The sequence below is a fragment of the Molossus molossus genome, unplaced genomic scaffold (assembly GCF_014108415.1).
Source record: "Molossus molossus isolate mMolMol1 unplaced genomic scaffold, mMolMol1.p scaffold_m16_p_14, whole genome shotgun sequence".
Lineage (NCBI taxonomy): Eukaryota > Metazoa > Chordata > Mammalia > Chiroptera > Molossidae > Molossus > Molossus molossus.
Window position 1 is genome coordinate 72,040,046 of NW_023425349.1, and position 18,470 is coordinate 72,058,515.

At 43.9% G+C, this 18,470-nt stretch overlaps 2 protein-coding genes across 2 annotated transcripts; both read left to right on the forward strand.

Annotated features, from left to right (window-relative positions):
- Positions 1-7,015: 7,015 nt before the first annotated feature.
- LOC118629890 (interferon omega-2-like) lies at positions 7,016-7,603 on the forward strand. The gene has a single exon (XM_036261601.1). The coding sequence runs from the start codon at positions 7,016-7,018 to the stop codon at positions 7,601-7,603; it is 588 nt and encodes a 195-aa protein (XP_036117494.1).
- A 4,811-nt stretch (positions 7,604-12,414) lies between these two features.
- Positions 12,415-12,930, forward strand: LOC118629332 (interferon omega-1-like). The gene has a single exon (XM_036260366.1). It carries the CDS (start codon positions 12,415-12,417, stop codon positions 12,928-12,930), a length of 516 nt encoding a protein of 171 aa, XP_036116259.1.
- Positions 12,931-18,470: the final 5,540 nt, after the last annotated feature.

Here is an 18,470-nt window from a genome sequence, read left to right on the forward strand (position 1 = left end):
TTATTGGCTTTATTAATACATTACTTAACTGACATCATTGTGACACTGGTTTACTAGAGCAGCTTGTTACTACATGCCCTTTTCTGATAGAGCTAGATATTATAAGGTTTTCTTAATATGATGCTTCAGTCATTTTCCCTAATGTTAAGAATATCACAAGTGCATGTGAATCTCAAGTTAATCAAAATACTATGTACATAATGACTGAAAACTTCCTTCGAAAATGAAAGTGGGAAGCTGGATGATGCAATCTCTTTCTCAATACTTCAGGTAAACAATACTGGTCTAAATCAACTGGAAATATAAAATACACAATGGAAATCCACCAAACATGGGAGTGTTGTGTATAATCAAGAAGTATTCACGGATTTAACAATTATAGCAGAAATCCAGAATACAAAACTCACAGGAAAGTATCACCGACAACTCACCATAATTTTTTTTTCATTGAAATTCCATTCTGCTTGGGCATTTGCATGATGTTGAGCAACCCACTTATCTTTCTCTCAGTTTCCCCATAAATTAAAGGAGTTCAAAACATTTATACTTTTTGTGACTATTAAATGAACTAATGCATTTCAAGGCACTTAGCATCATCTCTTCCATAAAATAGGAACTTTAAATATGATAGATATTTTTCTAATTTTCTTCAGACAGCTATATATGAGAATATGATTTGTCTCTTTCTAAAACTTTCATAGGATCTGTGTCATTTCAGTAACTGACTTTCAAAGGAGGCAGCTAAAACAAAGAACATTCTGTAATGCATTTAGAGAAGGCTAAAATTTTTCTGTTCATTTCCAAGAGGAAATGAACTTTTTCAGTGATGAAATGGTGGCTTGTACTACTATCTAAGAGAGAGAGGAATAAATGCTAGATAAAGGGCCGAAAGACGTGCCATTTAATGATTCTGGTCCAGGCACATTCCTTTCCTCCCTCTCAGCATTCAGAACACATGCCCCTATCACACTAATTTCCCTCCTCTCCGGGTAGAAATCGCCACAGCACCTCCTCATTACCTCTGTTTACCTCTCCACCCAATCTCCCAGCTGCTTTCTCTTCAGTCATGGTTTCAGTTTGAGGGTTTTCCTAAAGAGCAGAACATCAAAAGTTGAAAGCAAAAATTGAATGACATTTGTAGGTTTTGCAAATATCTGCAAAACAAGCTTTCTTTCATGTACCTTGAGTGTGTTGTAATAGTACCTGTAGCTAAAAGGAAACAGAAAGCAAGATCCAGTTTGTGGCTGGGCAAATGAAACTCCTACAGGGAAGACAGCCCCCTGGTGGCCTAGTTCAACATGGCAGCTACCAAGAGGAGGCCAGGCTTCTTCCAGACAGAAATCCTACCACTTTCTGGGAAAAGTCCCTTCGTGCTTCAGAGAGACTACTTGTAGACAGCAATAGATTCTAATGTTGTCACTTGCCTGTTTCTTTACCCTTTTGGTATACAAAGAGAAAGAGTTTCTGGCATTGGGCAATTAAAGAGACAGAGAAAGATATGTTTTCTGCCTACAACCTACCTGGAGGACCAGAGCCTCCCTGTGAATCACCCCTTTCACACACTATGGGATTCAGGTTGAGCTGCCAATCCAGGAAGGGAACTCCATGGTAATCTGGAAAATCTCATTAAACATTTATTAAACAATTCTCAATAGTACAATTTTAGTGTCATAGTCGTATTCTTAATATTAGACATCACTATTATTAAAGAAACAAGATTCTCCTTGAATCTGATTGAATCATGATCTTGACAACTCTTTCACTCAGTAGTAAGAACTCTGCCTAGGTAGTGGAAGAGAGACATTTGACATAAACTAAAGAATGTGAATGAATAGTCATTGTTACCTGAAAGCTAGTGACAGTGTATGTAGTGTAATGTATCCATTTTGGCATAATTTGAAAGGGATTTCTATAATCAGCACAATCTTTTCAATGAGATATTTCACCAGGAAGGATGTGGGAATTGCTAGGGAAGCAGGTAGGGCCTCAACTGTGGGGGGTCTCAAATCTCAGTGTTTGGATTTGCTGCTCTCCAATGTGGGGATACGCAGGCCCTGAGTTAAATTTACACAGATTTTTGTGCTTTATTGTCTGGTCCTCCCCATTGACCATGAGGAGGACAGAAAAATTTAGCAGATGGACAATGCTTGGGAACAATTATTTCCTAGACTGTATCAGTCAGGTTTTCCAGAAATAGAATCAACAGGTTAGAAATCCTCAGAAGACTTGCATCTTGCGTCCAAAGGCAGTCTGTCAGCCAAATTCCTTCTTATTTTGGGTGGTTACTCTGTTTTTATTAGTGAGTGATAGGATGAGGCCCACCACATTATGGATGGGAATCAGCTCTATTCAAAGTCTACTAATTAAAATGTTAAAGGCCGATATCTCAGGTGAAACGTACCTCCAAGGAAACATCTAGAATAATGTTTGATCAAATATCTGGGTACTGTGTCCTGGCGAAATTAACACAAAAGTTCACTGTCACATTGCTCCTCTCTCACCGATGTCCTAACACTTTTCAAATAGTATCCCCCTTCCAGTCTTTGATGGATGCGTATATACTTTATACTTAATTTTCCTTATTTTGTTGGTCTCTGGGTAAGAAAATCTTAAGGTCAGCTCCATTCAGCCACCTTGCCAATCAAGTCTCTGTGGCCATGTCCTGTTTCATATGAAGAACTGAAAAATTTGTATATGTTTTATTTATTTGTTTACTTACTTTTTAGGGAAAGAGAGATAGACACATCAGTGTGAGAGAAACATCAGCCTGCTGCCTCCTGCACAACCCCTACTGGGAATGGAGCCCAACCCAAGCATGTGTCCTGATCAGCAATCAAATCAGGACCTCTCAGTCCTTGGGAAGATGCTCAATCCACTAAGCCACACCGGCCGGACAGAAATTTGTATATATTTTTAAATAGTGAAAGTCAGCAAAATAAAAGCAATAGAATGCAACAATGAAAAGATGACAAGGGCCCTGGGTGGTGTTGCCCAGTCGTTAGAGTGTAGGCCTACTACAAAGGGTAATAAGTGCCATCCCTGGCCCCAGGACTGAGTGCCTGCAGGAAGCAACCTATTATGTGTCTCTCTCTTTCTTTTCTCCTCTCTCTCTCTCCCCCTTTCCACTCTCTCTGAAAATCAGTGAAAAAAAAATATCCTCAAGTGAGGATTGAAAAAAATTCTCATTGTCACTTTGCGTAATTACCCACTTGCATCCCTTTCACCTGACTGAATAATAAGAGAAAGGACAATTTAGGGAATTACAAAGTATACATTTGTTACCAACTGATGCCTGAGGAGTATTTATTTGGGTAGAACTGAGAGGTATTAAGGTTGGAGAAGTTCATCAGCATCAGGAAGTGTGTGTGAAGAGCTCAGCTAGGGATTTCTCAAATCTCTGCTTCAGGTTGCAGACTCTTCCTCACATTGCTTCTCTCCCATTGATGGCTTAAAGGCTCTAATCAACATGTGAAAAGATTTTTGTCCCATTCACTTATTTCTTCCTCCACCACTTGTGGGGACCTTGTAGAAACAAGACTACAGGAATATATTTTGGATTCAATTGGCTGCCTTTGGGATTGCAGCTGTCAAAAATAGTATGATTCCTTCCACTCTTTGGTTTATGGTTTTTTTTGTGTTTGTTGTTTTACTGTAACTTTACCTTTTTGGTTGTTTTCTATTGTTATTCTGGGGTTCAAAATTTTATGATTCTTTATTTGTAATGTCACCATTTCCTGAAAATCTCTATAGTCATTACCTGTTTTATATCCCAAAGTTCCTAAATAGTCAAAATTGTTGGAGGACCCAGCATCATTGTTGGAGGTCTGGGCAATGGGGACAGAGTGCTGAGCCACCAGCAGGCCCTAAATAGGACCTCCAGTGGAGCAGGAGTTTACACCCCAGGTGTGAGAAGGGACTCCCAGTGGGCTGTGAGGGATCAAGGTGCAGCACCAGATGGAAGCAGCAGGGGTTTTCCAGAGTCAAGTGCCAGAGGGTGAATGTGGCCTAGCTCCACCCTCCCTGCCAGCTGCAGTGGTCAAGACCCCCTGAGGCCCCGTCTGCATGGAAACTCAGTTAAGACAGGGAGCCTGGTCCACACATGACTTACAAAGAATCCAGGAGCTCCTACATGACACCAATTAAACAGGTCCAGTCTCATTCCACTAGGAGGAGGTTGCATCAATGCAATACTCACATTTGCTTAAAAATAGACAGGAAGCATCTAGAAACAGCAAGGAGTTGAAAGTCAGCAGCAGCTTGAGAACTGGGAGGAATGGAGACATATAAAGCCCAGACTGGAACCAGCAGGTGCTCAGGAGAGGGAACAATGGGAATGGCCACCACTGAGTCAACTCTTTCTTCAGATCATTTGGATTCTGAGTGCAAGCAGATTAAAATAGATGCTGAGAGCACAGAGTTCTCCCATGGCCAATAGAGGTGTCCCCAGCAAGAGTGTCACACACCACAGCCACCTCCTAAGTGCTAGAAGAGAAGAGGGTTACTCCAGTGCCAGCTGCAAACTTGTTTCAATTGTTAGGAAATTCAATTCCCTTACAATTAAAAGCCATTATCTGAAGCTCCTCAAGGTTTTGACCTTGGATTCTTGGTACCTTCCCAATAATTCATCCTTCTCTATTTATATTTCTCTCCAAACAGTGGCATAAAACAATTTAATACATCTAGGATTATTGAGAAAGTTGAGTTCATTATTTCAAAAGTCTTAGAACAGTGACTGGTGCATAGTTAGCACATAATAAACTTTGGTGACATTATTTAAAATATCATTCTCATTACTCTTAACTGGGTTATAAGCAGAATCTTTTAGGATCATCCAGTTCCCTTATTGATAATTCTAGATCTCTCAAGGCAAACTTTTAATTGCCTGATGGGATGTATTAACTAGATCAAGCACTCCGACCAGACCAGGATTAATATCCACAATGCAGCCAGAGAGAATTCCTGTTCTAGCAATGGGGGTTGGGGGGGTCAGTCTCTTGAGAATTGGTTGCTGTGATTCTTCCCTTTCCTCCTCAGAGCTGATCTCATGTGGATGAATGAAAGGAAAATGAAGTACCCGGTCATTGACCCAGTAGGTCCTGTGTTTTGAACCTCTGACAGAAGCAGCCAATTCCTGACTGTGTAATTCAGTACTGCCTTCCATGCTTCCCCTCTGCCACAGCACCGGGGTCCCAGCTTGGCTACAATGATTTTGGCCAACTTATATTGCTTCATTTTGTCAACAGACAAGTCACTTTCCTTCTTTCACTTATAGGACACACAGAATTATATTTGTTTTATTTTTGTCCATGAACAACTATCAACTTTGCCTTCTGGAAAAGTAGAAATGAGAAATCACAAGTCCAAAGCTTTGAAAATTATAGACAGAAATGGTGAAGCCCCTTTGATTTTGTTTTACTTCCCTTTGTTTCTATGAACCACAAGAGGAATATGAAAGAAATGCCAGAAGAGCCAGGCAGATGCCCAGTAAACCACTGTGTAACAACCATGCTATTTAAAATGAAAATGAAATATCACAAATAAGTAAAGAAAAGAAGGCCATTTCTCCTTGACACAGTGCTACAGCCTCCCTGCCCTGCATTCTGAGCATGAGAAAGAGAGGGATGAACAAAGAAACCCAATAAAAACATGCAGACTGAATGAACAATGAAGTTGACCAATTTCTATACTACAAGTTTCTACTGGGAGACCTCATCATTGAATCTCCTGTGCCCAGCTCTGAAGTTTTGAGGCTAACAGGTGATCACTGATTAAGTAATTATCTGAACAATAAAAGTTGTACTGGCCAAACAAAAAAGTATTGCCCTCTAAAACTAAAATGCTTGTAATTGCATAATTAATTCCTTGGCATTCTTAGACAAAATAAACTTTTGCTATCACCTTTTAGGACAGCAATAATAGCTGGGTCATGGCAAGGGTGGAGGATGTCACCACTGAGAACTAGGCTCGTTCATGTGAACACTACTGGCAGAAAGGTGAGGATCCTGAAATATTACTTTGGCAACAAAGACCTAATCCCTCAACATGGGGGAATTATAAAGGCCTCAGCATGGGGTCAGCCTGCCCTGAGGGAGTGAGTCCAGGAGAGGCTGGGTGGAGGACACCTTGTCACTGCAGAGGAAAAGCATTACTGGAGCTGCTGTCTGCCTCGTGAAGAAGGTGGTGCTGGGTAAATAAAATTATCTGGATGTTAGAATCTCCACACATACACACACCAGAAAAGAACCAGGATTCCTGCTGGGGGGATTGGCACAGCCTGAGGAGCACTAAGGACCAGTTACACATGTTGCAAAGAAGTGGCAATGTCTATAAAATCCTATCCTGGTTGCCACAGGGAGGCATAACCACAGGGACCTGCATGAATGGGTTTGAGAAGAAAAAGAAACATCCCAGAATCTCATTCACTAAAAATCTCCACCTCTGCTGTGAATTCAACAGGGGACATTTCTCAGTCCTTGGGAGTAAAGAGCTCATTTACCACACATGTTCTGGTAAGTAGTTGACAAAATGCACAAGCTCCCAGGTTGGAGGGAGCCTGGAAACCCACATAAATAAGGAGGGACAATTGGTGCCTGATGCAATGACAAAGTTTGTTTCTAATACAGAGAAGAGCAACAGCTATGTCATCGTCAATGTACGTGAGAACGTGCACGTGCGCGAGTATTTACACACCTTCTTACAATTCTGACATTAGGACTAAGACGTAGCGCATTGGATTGATAAGAATCCACTTGGACTGGCACATCTGAAGTCTACAGGCAAAATGACAACAGCAAAGTTAATAATCGTGTAGATTGCTGGCACCTTCTTCGACCATGTGGAGAGCTCATAAATGAAAACAAAAAAGGAAGTGAAGGTGGAAAGAAGTGTTCAGAAAATGAAAATTATTGTGTTCCCTATTTAAGGGCCATGTTTAGAAAAATCACTGGAGAAGCCGGCCTCTGGGTTGTTCAACAGACTTCCAGCTCAGCCAGGCCAGCAGCACCCTCCATTGCCCATGGCCCTCCTGCCCTCTCTACTCACGGCCCTGGTGGCGTTCAGCTATGGCCCGGGTGGATCTCTGGGCTGTGACCTGCCTCCAAACCATGTCCTGCTCAGCAGGGAGAACTTAGTGCTTCTGAGCCGAATGAGCAGAATCTCCCCTTCCTTCTGTCTGAAGGACAGAAAGGACTTCAGATTCCCTCGAGCCACTGTGGACGGCAGCCAGCTGCGGGAGGCCCAGGCCATCTCTGTCCTCCACGAGATGCTCCAGCAGACCTTCAACCTCTTGCTCACAGAGCACTCTGCTGCTGCCTGGAACACCACCCTCCTGGACCAACTGTGCAGGGCACTCCATCGGCAGCTGGAAGCCCTGGACACCTGTTTGGTGCGGGAGACGGGAGAGGAAGGATCTGCCCTGGCAACGCAGGGCCCTACACTGGCCTTGAAGAGGTACTTCCAGGGCATCCGACTCTACCTCAAGGAGAAGAAACACAGTGACTGTGCCTGGGAAGTTGTCAGAGCGGAAGTCATGAGAGCCTTCTCTTCAGCAAGACCCTTGTATGAAAGGTTAAGAAATAAGGAGAGAGATCTGAGGTCACCTTGAAAGGATTCTCTCACTGTTGAATGTGCCACATCACCTCTGACAATGTGCCTGTGTCATGTCAAAAGACTACTTCTGCTACAGCCACAGAGTGCCTTGACTATTGTTCAGCAAGTCTCTTGTCAGATAGGAAGTAACATAATGTTCCAAATTGAGCTCCTAGGTCAACAGTCTCTAATAGAACACTGCCCTGATGTTATTTATTTATTTATTTGTTTGTTTGTTTATGTATTTATGTATTCATTTATTTACTTATGTTTATTTTTTATTATTTAGTCTTTCATGTTATGATATTTATATATTTACATAACCAATCTTTGCCCAGATCTTCTATTCTAATATATAATACCCGTTCCATTCTCTGTTATTCAATGTACATTTTACTTTATTTATTAAATTACTATCAAAGAAAATTTCATGGTCTCTTTGGTCCTGCCAATCCTAATCCCTATTTGGTTTCTATGACTCTATCTCAGAATAGTACCTTTCTATTAAGTCCATAGCACAGTTCCTGCACTAGTCAGAAAGTGCCTATGACATGCTGGAAATCCTTGAGATTGAGAGGAGTCCTGGGAAATATGGAAGACGTTCAGGACTCATGTCAGAGTTGTTGTTTCTTTTGTTTGCTGGTTTGCTTTGTCTTCATCCTCACCCGAGTATATCTCCCACTGATTTTTAGATAAAATGGAAGCAAGGGAGGATGAGAGACAGAGAGAGAGACAGTGATAGAGAAACATCTATGCTTGACAGACACATAGAATGCTTGCCTCCTGAATGACCCCGACTGGGGCCCGGGATCAAACCTGCAACCCAGGTATGTGTCCTTCACAGGCAATGAAACCCCAGATCCTTTGGTCCCTGGTCCCATGCTCTAACAGCTGAGCCAAATCAGCCAGGGGTGATGTCAGAGTTGTAACTGCTTTCTATTCAGTCAGGAAGGGCCAGTGGGTAGACATATCTGAGAGGAGTCATCTAGAGTGTAGTGAGAAAGACCTCCGGTATTAGTTGGCTGATTCTGGCACCTGGTATTCTTCGTCCCTCCCTGTTCCCAGTCCTGCTTGTCTGAATGCATTCAGCCCCTTCCATCATCCCTTTGCCTCCCTCCCCGCTGTCACCCCTCACGGCCCACCTGCACAGGTGCTCTGGAAGTGTTGTGCTTTCAGCGGCACATTTCCCTTCTGAGTGAAAGCCAAAGGGAGAGACCAAAAGGTGCGTGGAATCTCCATGTTCTTCACCAGCACTTTAGACACGTCGGTTTCTATGAGGGTTCTGATGTGCATTTTGAGGTGAGCAAATGTCATGGTTACAGTGATGAGATAGGTGCTGAGGTCAAAGGAATCAGCTGAACTCAAGTGACTGTGTGTGAATTTCTCAGGTTGTAGGGACAGATAGCAAATTGGGAGGATTCCTTGGCTCTTTGCCTCAGGTGACCTTAGCCAATGCACTAGTTGGCTCTTCTACCAATTGTGGGTAATATTTGAATGAATTTTTGTCCCTTATCTTTCTGTCCTCAACTATTTTTTCTTGATGGACCAGTTTAGCAGAAGGAGAGAATCGTGGTCATAGTGGACTTTTGCTGTGTCTTTCTTTGATTGCCTAACACTTTCAAATCTTAGGATTCGTTCTATACGCCTTGCTCTAGATGATACACTGTATATATCACCAAAGGTAGGTAGAGAGATGGTTAGATGATACATTTTGGTGTACAGGGCTTTTACTGTTCACAGTAAATGCATGTCAAGAGTATTACATTTAACTGACAAATGTGCTGTTTGGCCAAGAGGGAAGTCTGCTGATTCCAACTGAGACCAGCTACACTTGGGCTTCCCTACCTCCAGCTAGATTTTAAGGGGAATTTCTGGATAACTGGTGACTGAAAGTAACCATCACAAGGACTGTCCCAGAGAAAGGATGTTCACATCCTCAGCTGCCTCTTTGGTTCCTGTGAACAGTGAAATTCCTAGAATATGAAGAGCTCATCTGTAACAAAATGAAATTGATAAAAAATAAAACAAGACAAAACAAACAAACAAACAAACAAAAAACAGCAGAGAGAGAGAGAACTCAGACAGTATCTTCAGAAAGCCTAGATTCCAAAGTGTTGCTGTGATCTTGGGAAGGTTAAAGATCCCGGGGCTGTGTTTTCTTCTTCATAAATTGGGAACAAGGAGAGGGAACCAAATCTGCCTATTTGTTAACACATGTGTACTAAAGCGAGTAGAACCAGACTGTCCCATGTAGGTGCTTGAAAACAACTGTTTCATAAGTGCATGTACTCAAAGAAGTGTTGAGACAGGAATGCATCCGGAAGGAACATGCTTAGAGTTCCTGAACCATAGTAGGTGCTCTATAGTTGCGTATTTATTTTACTATTCAACTATACTAAACTACACAAATTCGATGGTGATTTAATGCTAAAACTTTTGAAATGTTACGTTGATAATTAATATCGAAATGATTTTCAAATGGAACCAAATGATACTTATTTGTATTATAAATATTATTCAAAGTTCACGCTTGATATTAATATTTAAGTATTTCAATAGTTTGAAACGTTGAAGCAACAGCCTTTGGAATGTTCGCACTTTTCAGCATTTGTCTACTTTATTCCATAGGTCGGTAACGCTGCAACGTTGCAAAATCACATAAAACGTCACGAAGCCTGTGCGCGGGCCTGTCTCTTGTCCTCATGAGCCCTGACGCAGGCCCGGACCCAGGTCCACAGGGACCCCAACACGGTGCTGGCGCGCCCCAGGGTATCCGCGATCCTGGCTCTGAATCTGTGGGCAAGTGGCGGAGAAACTATCCCGAATCTGTGAGAACGGTCCAACACGCTCCGATTCCCAGCCTCCAATCCCTCAGTGGTCGGACTCTTGCTACACATGCCTTCCTAGAGTTTCTGTGCCAAACGAAAGCACCAATCTTGGGGGAAAGCGAAGAAAAAGCCAGGCTCTGTGCCTGGTTTCTAAGACAAATGTCCCCGGCGAGGCCCAGGCACAGCTCGGTCTTCAGCAGTCATCGCCTCAGAAAGGCAGGTTTTCTACTCACTAGTAAAGCAGCACCAAGTTGCTCCACGGAGCCGCGGTGGCCTTTCTCCACAGTCCCTGGTCCCACTGAAAACGCGGGCCTTTCCCAAACCCGAGGTGCAGAAAAGGAAACCAGTCCGCCCTCTTGCGGCCATGAGGGAGGTCCGCTGGTTCCAACGGAAAGCAGCTACATTGGGGCTTTCGCTACCTCCAGCAATATGTTCAGGCGGATTTCTGGATGACTGGTGGCCGCAAGTAATCATCTCAATGTCCGTCCCAGGGGAAGGATGTTCGGATCCCCAGCCGCGTCTTTGGTTCCTGTGAACAGTGAAATTCCTACAATGTTGCGAGCTCAGACTGTGGCTTCTGAAAGCCTAGATTCCATAACGTTGCTGTGGTCTGGGGAAATTTCACGTCCCTGGGTCTGTGTTTTCTTCTTCATGAAATGGAAATAAGGAGAGGAACCACATCTGCCCCTGTTTGTTACGCGAGTCGAACCAGTCTCACACGATGGTGCTTGAGAAACAAGTGTTTCATGAACGCATGTACTCAAAAGAGTGTTCCCAGGAATGAATCCTGGCGTAACAGGCTGAATGGAGTACCTAAACCATAGTAGGTGCTCCCTAATGTCCTATTTATTCACTATCAAAGTACGGAAGAATTTTAAAAATTGTCACAGAATGTTATTTTCATGTCAATTTTGTGACATTTTATATTGATATTTTCTATTACTTAAATATATCTAAACGTGTAAGATTTAATTGTTTTATGCTAAAAACATTTCCACTGTTACCTTAATATTTATGTAATCGGCCCATTTTCTTACTTTTTTGGGGGCGTGGGGGGGGGGGGATACGTGTACCTAGCGGGAACCGAACCCTGGACTCTCTGGTCCGCATGCCGACGCTCCAACCGCTGAGCCAAACTGGCCAGGACTAGTTCCATATTTTTAATTTATAATGCAAGAGTAGTATCCCATTAAAATAGTTTTCAAATCCTGCGCTGGAGAGAGCTATTCATTTATTTCCATTAAAATAGTTTAACAGTTTGAAAAGTTGAAGGAAAGGCCATTGTAATGTGGCACTTGTCTATACTTGCCTCCGCGGGTCGGTAACGCTGTCACGTTGGAAAATCACCCACAAAAGTCGCGCAGCCTGTACACGGGCCTGGGGCTTGTCCTCAAGACCCCTGAGCGCCGCGCCCAGACTCAGGTCCACAGCGTCCCCAGCGCGGTGCAGTCGCGCCCCGGCGTTTCCGCGATCCGGCCTCTGAGTCCCTGAGCATCCAGCGGGGACACTGTCTCCATTCTGTGAAAAGGGCCCGACACGCTCCGATTCCCAGCCTCCAAGCCCTCAGTGAACGGATTCTTGGTACAAATGGCCTCGCTAGAATTTCCCTGCGAAAGGAAAGCACCAAACTCCGGCCAAAGCGCTGGAAAGGCGAGCTCATGTGCCTGGTTCCTAAGACCAAAGCGCCCTGCCAGGCCCAGGCCCAGGCCCAGCTCAGTCTTCAGCAGTCAGGGCCGCCGAAGCGAAGGTGCACTATTAAAGCAGGTCCTAGTGGCTCCGCGGAGCCGGAAAGGCTGTTCTGGCCCGCGACCAATCCTTTTGCCAACCAAGGCTCCCCAGTCAGCGTTTTCCACCCACGAGCGCCAGAAAAGGCCCTCCGCGCGCCCTCTTGCGGCCAGCGGGAGACTCGCGCTTTCCAGGGAACCAGCGCGGAGAAATCGGTGCTACTCCTCCGCGTGTCTCCCCCTGGCGGCTGTCCCCAGAGTCACGGGATTTCTCAATGGCCCAGGTCTACTTGTGGCTAGTGGCAGGAGTGATGCTCAGCTCCATCCCTGCTTGTTCTCTTGGCGAGGACGGACGTTGGACCCATAAGACAGACAACTGGAAAATCTTAGATCTTTTGAGACAGCTGGAACGTATCCCCCCTCAGTTATGCCTGAATGACAGAATCGACTTCCAATGTCCTTGGCAAAGGGGGAATGTCACCCAAATGCAGAAGCCTCAACGCACCTGTGTGCAGCATGTGGTGCTCCAGCAGATCTTCAGCCTCTTCCTATCGACAGATAGCCATGCTGTGTGGAACCAGACCGTCCTCGGTCAACTACTCTCTAGCCTTGCTAGCAGTCTGGTACGCATGCAGCTGGCGGAAGAGGAAAATCTGGCTTGTCCCGATTGGGGAAATCGTGTCCGGAAGTACTTCCAAGGAATCCACAACTACCTGAAAGGAAAAAAATACAGCTCCTGTGCCTGGGAGGTGGTTAGAGTCGAAATTCAAGTACACCTTGTCCTCCTGTAGCAATTCTCAAAGGGAAGTCAAGAAATGAAGAGGAAAGTTGCACTGCTCACTCTCTCTATTCAATTGCACTCTTTGTTAAGACCCCAGACAATCTCCACGCACATTTCTCCACCCGCTAAGAAAGTCCTGACACCAGAATCGTGGGGTTTCAAAAACTATATATCGTACATCATGAATTTACAAAATTATGTTCAGAGAGAAGCACGCGAGCTACTTTCTATAATAAACAATATTAGGACCCAAATGTTTTCTCTGTTGAATTGTTTTGTGGGTGTGTGTGGGAGCGTGGGGGGCATTCAGAGGCAGGAGCTCTGTGTTTTTGCCAAAAGGAGAGGCCCTTCAGGGGATTTTTGTTAAAGACATTCTTCAGTAAAGTTAATGCTACCCCTTCTAACGGATGAACAGAAAAGCGTCCATCATTGTGGCTCTTCAGTTTTCCTTCGTACAGGAGCACAACGCAAGCATCCTGATCAGAAGACTCTTCTGTTGGCTCTTGAGCAAACAGTCATTGGAGGTTGGGTACCTTCTATTTGGGAAATTTGCCGTTCTCAATACCTGCCGCCAAATTTCTCTCGCAAATTGAGTTTATTCCTCTGAGTTGCACAAAGGAAATTATGGTAAGTCACATGGAAGGCTTACAAGGCCGGAAGTGTACAGGGCAGTATCACTTATGCTCCCACTAGTTGGTCTGAATTTAGTCTCCTGTGATGTGTCCAGTGCAAAGAAGCTGGGAAACAGAATCTAAGCTGATGATCAATGGCAGTGGAGACAACCTCATTGAATAAGACCACACTTCCCCTTTAACCTTTTGCAGTAACAGGTTTTTTTTTGTTTTGTTATTGGTGAAAAATAGAACATATGAGGTCCCTGCACACACTTTATCATCATCAACAACCACAACCCTGAAGGTCTGATTGCACAGGTTAAACTGTGGAGGAGAAGTCATGCATGTTACTAGTTGGACTTCACAGCATCACGGACCCTTTACAAAGGAAAACGCATCCAGGGTGATTCCCCGAGGCACACGCCAAAGTGGGAACATGGCCACACATTATTATTTGAGGTCTCAGAGCGCATAACAAGGTTCACGTTGTTTCCTAGTTGCCTGAAGGGCAGCCAAGAAAGCGTAATCGGGTAACACCTTGCAGGTAATGGAGGACCACTGAAATCAACGTGGAGAGCGAGTCTTCCATTCATGACCACACCCACCATTCTCATCCTCACATTCTAAATGTTGAAAACACGTAACTGAAGAACATATCCCGCAATCAAAATGAGTCATTTCTGAAAATACCACTTCACCCAAGATTCAGTGATCACTTCCCTTGTAGAACCAGAAAGTCTTTAGAAAGTACCTTGAGCTCTATTGTGCTCTTAGGTCATGTGTATGTATACAATGTTGGTATTCTTCTTTCTTCTAGGAGTATCATGATTTTTCTCTTCTTGAACATTGACCAAGCTCCTGAAATGCAAGGTGTTGCACGAGATCCCTGGCAAACAAATTTGAGCACAGTGATTTCTCTCTCCTGAAGTATTTTACAGAACCTGGGAGTTCTGTTAGGAGAAAATGGGTCAGGTGATTTGTTAATGCATCGGGTTACTTTGACCAAATAGCACAGACTGAGCACCTGGTAAAGAACAGTATCTTGACTCACAGTTGGAGAGGCTGAAATTCACATCAAGGTGTCAGCACGGCTGGGTTCCCACCAGAGCCTGTCCTTGTCTGCACACTGCTGACTTCTCCTTGGATCCTCCCATGGCAGAAGCCTGAGGGATCTCTGGCAGGCCTCTTCTAGGAAGACACTCATTCCATTCCTGAGGGCTCCACATTCATGCCCTGATGATTTCCCACAGGCCCCACCATATTCCATCATCATCATCTTGGGGTTGGGGCTTCAACCTAGAGACTTTCGGGGGACATAAACCATCAGATCGTGGCAGGTCATTCAAGGATTCATGCCTGACATCTAGTAGAGAGAATGTCCCGTGCTTAGACAACAAAGAAGAATGAGAAGGTGAAAGGGCAAAATCAGCAGACCAAGGGCTGCGCAGTCAAACCCCTGCTCTTTGACCCGAAGCAATGTTTCAATTAATACCTGTCAAATGTTGGAAAGCAAAGTACAGTGGACTCACTGTCCCACAGAGATGCATCGAGTGAAAGGGAAGCATAGGATCACTCATCGTTCTCTCTGAGGGGATTTCCCAACAATCTCAGCATAAAGGGAGGTCTCTGCCAATTCAGCCAAAGTCCACCAAAGAGAACATGTGGTCAGTCATCTGAGTGCGGAGAGCTGTGCACATCAGGGACAGTTTGAGTTTAGTTTTGTGGCTGTGTATATAACGCCTGGCTAGATAGTTTTCTATTGTGACAAAGCAGAGAGCAAGTTAGAGATATGAGCGTCCATGTGCTTCCAATACCATGCTAGACAAAGGCCCCAGGGTGAGTGGAATGGAAGTGTTAGCCATGGTCTATGATAACTCTAGCAAATATGCCCACGATGAAGCAAAATAGCTTAGCTATTCCCGATTGCCTTTCCGTAGGAGGAGAAAGTCTGAGAAACTGCTTCCGTAAAAATTGCTTTATGAGTGATCACACGGGCTTGTTGCTGCGGGTAAGACCATCAGAAAAGCACGTCCTCTTATGGAAGAGCTGATTTCGGAAACAACGTTCTCCTACCTGCCATTTCAACGAGTAGGAATCTGAAGGGCTGAGGCCAGGTCACTTTGCTGCGAAACAGAGCTTACGATGAAATCTGGAAGTTCATTCTCTACACAAGAATTGTCAATGTGAATTCAGTTCCATGGTGTACAAAGATGGTTTTCCTTTATGTGAGAAGAGAGACTTCATGGGAAAACTCTGAAAGCTCTTTGACGAATTGAAATGTTCAAACAAAAATACAATGGTAGATTCCAAGTGAGGTTGTGTAAATTCTGTCCTCTCAGTGTGGCTGATATTGACCCCAAGCGTGTGCAACAACCAGCTTTCAGGAGTGTGAACAAATCTGAGGTATTACCGTGGTTTTGGGTGCTCCAAAGCTCAACCGTCTCCAACAAAATCTAATTTCTTAGTGTTCCTCTTTCCCTTTGGATGGTCATGTGCATCCGGTTGGAAGGATTTCCTTGAATTCAGAGAACATACAGAAAATGTATTCAAGATCACTGCTACAAAGCTGCTGTGACTTGACGGCCGCATGGAGGAGTTTTCCTCCTGTTTTGCATGGTCAGAAGGATCTATCGGTGCCCGAGGTGGAGTGGCTCAGTGCTTAGAGCATCCGCCTCAAAGTGTGAAGCGTGGGTTCAATTCCCGTCAGGGGTACTTACCTGGATACCTGTATTGCAGGTTCGACCCCTGTCCCCATCCATGTGTCTGTGTTTCGCTCTACCTGTGTCTTTCTCGCTCTCATTCTCGCTTTCTCTGTCATTCTCTCCTCTCCCCACCCCTCCCCACCTTCAGTTCTTTCTCAAACTAAAGAGAGAGAGAAAAAAAATCAAAAATATCTTTGGGTGAAGATTACCAGCAACAACAAGAACGACAAGTCATGTTGGGAGAGGTGGCCTTTGCTTACTGATGAGCTGCTGTTGACATTCTTGTGGACATCGCTTACGTTTGAGAATTAGGGTGACATTGTCTGAAAGAATTCAATGCAAAAAAATCTTACTACTTAGTGCTACTAACGTTATTCAACACGTCAGTAATAATCTCCAGTGCTAAACAGGAAACAAAATGTTGACAATATCTCGATGAATGTCTTGCAGCTGGTGAAATTAAAATGTATTTTCTGGTATGAAGCAAAGTGGAAAGTACAGTACTGAAAGGTAAATGTGAAGAAAAGACTTTCATTTTTTGTTGTGTTTAGTTGCTTTGACTGATTTCAAAATGTATCTCTACACTGGTATTACTGGGAGGTGTTCCATGAATTTTGATTTGAAGACATCATTGGATAGTTTAGTATTTATAGAAGTCAATACATGACATTAAATATTGGTCTGCAAACACAGTGATGAAATTCAATGAAACCGACTTGAATGAAAATTCAATCAAATGTCAATGAATAGACATTGTAATTCAATGAAATGACAATAGCTTAAAATTACAATTTATTCCTTCTTAATTCTTCACTGAATACAATAACTAAAATGGATACTTGCTTTAGATACAAAACACAGGTTCGTCACATGATTTCAGGAAAGTTCAATCTCTTCCTGATCAACTCTACAGACACTAGTGGCTCTCAGGGCCTGTACCGATGCAGGCATTGGAAGGTGCACTTATTTATCTATGGACTTACAGATGTGAGTTGTTCTTGTCCATACACTACCAGGTACAGGCACCTCCATGTCGTGTTACTATGATTAAACATGTCTTCCTGATGTACACTATTTAGATTTGTTTGGTGTATATTAACTTTCTCTCAGAGTACACTTTGGGAATTTCTTCATGGCAAGAAAATGAATAAAGAGCAAGCACACTGTTAGGCAGCCCTGGCTGGTTTGACTCAGAGGATGGAGCCATGGCCTTAGGACCAGAGAGGTCCGGGTTCAGTTTCTTGTAAGGGCATATACCTGGTTTGCAGATTGCCTTAGGCCCTGTTTGGGTCGTGTGGTTGGCAAGTTCTCTATCTGTGTCTCTCTCATCGATGTTTCTCTCTCTCTTCTTCGCTCTCTCCCTCCTGCTCTATGTCAAGATAAATGCAAATACATTTTTTGGTGAGGATAAAATAAACAAAAAAACAAAACAAACACTAAGCTATATGGATCATCTTGTTTTTAGTAGAGATGACATGATGGACATACCCAGCATGTTGCACTGAAATCAGAAGCAAGCACTAATATTTCTGAGCCAGGTTGTGTGATGCCCTCAGCATATAAAGATGAACAGGACCAATGTTATTCCTGATCTGTAGTATTAAATTTTTGTGAGAAATAAACATAAAACCAATAAAGAAAATTTATATCTGTTAGGGAAATGCTACATTGAGAAGAAGGAAAAACAAATGAATTCTCTCAGCAGTAGCCAGGCTGAAGAGTGCCAGGAGATACCAGGGAGAGCAGGAGACTGGGAGCCATCTAAGTGCCAAGGTTCATCGTCAGTTGGATAAGTGAGTTTGCAGTTCGCAAGGAATGCTAAGGGTAGAGGTCCAGATGTGGCCATTGTAAGGCAGGAACAGAGGTGGTCATGTGGGGAGACAGTGGAGAGTGGGAAAGAGGCTTAAGCTGGACTCTGAGGCCCTTCAGTATTGAAGGGGAAGGGAGAGAGGAGCTCCAGAAGAACCACAGGTGGATGGGCCACTGGGGGGAATTGCAAAGGCCTCAGCATGGGGTCAGCCTGCCCTGAGGGAGTGAGTCCAGGAGAGGCTGGGTGGAGGACACCTTGTCACTGCAGATGAAAGCAACATGGGAGCTGCTGTCTGCCTTGTGAAGAAGGGGGTGCTGGGTAAATAAAATTATCTGGATGTTAGAATCTCCACACCTACACACACCAGAAAAGAACCAGGATTCCTGCTGGGGGAATTGGCACAACCTGAGTGGCACTAAGGACC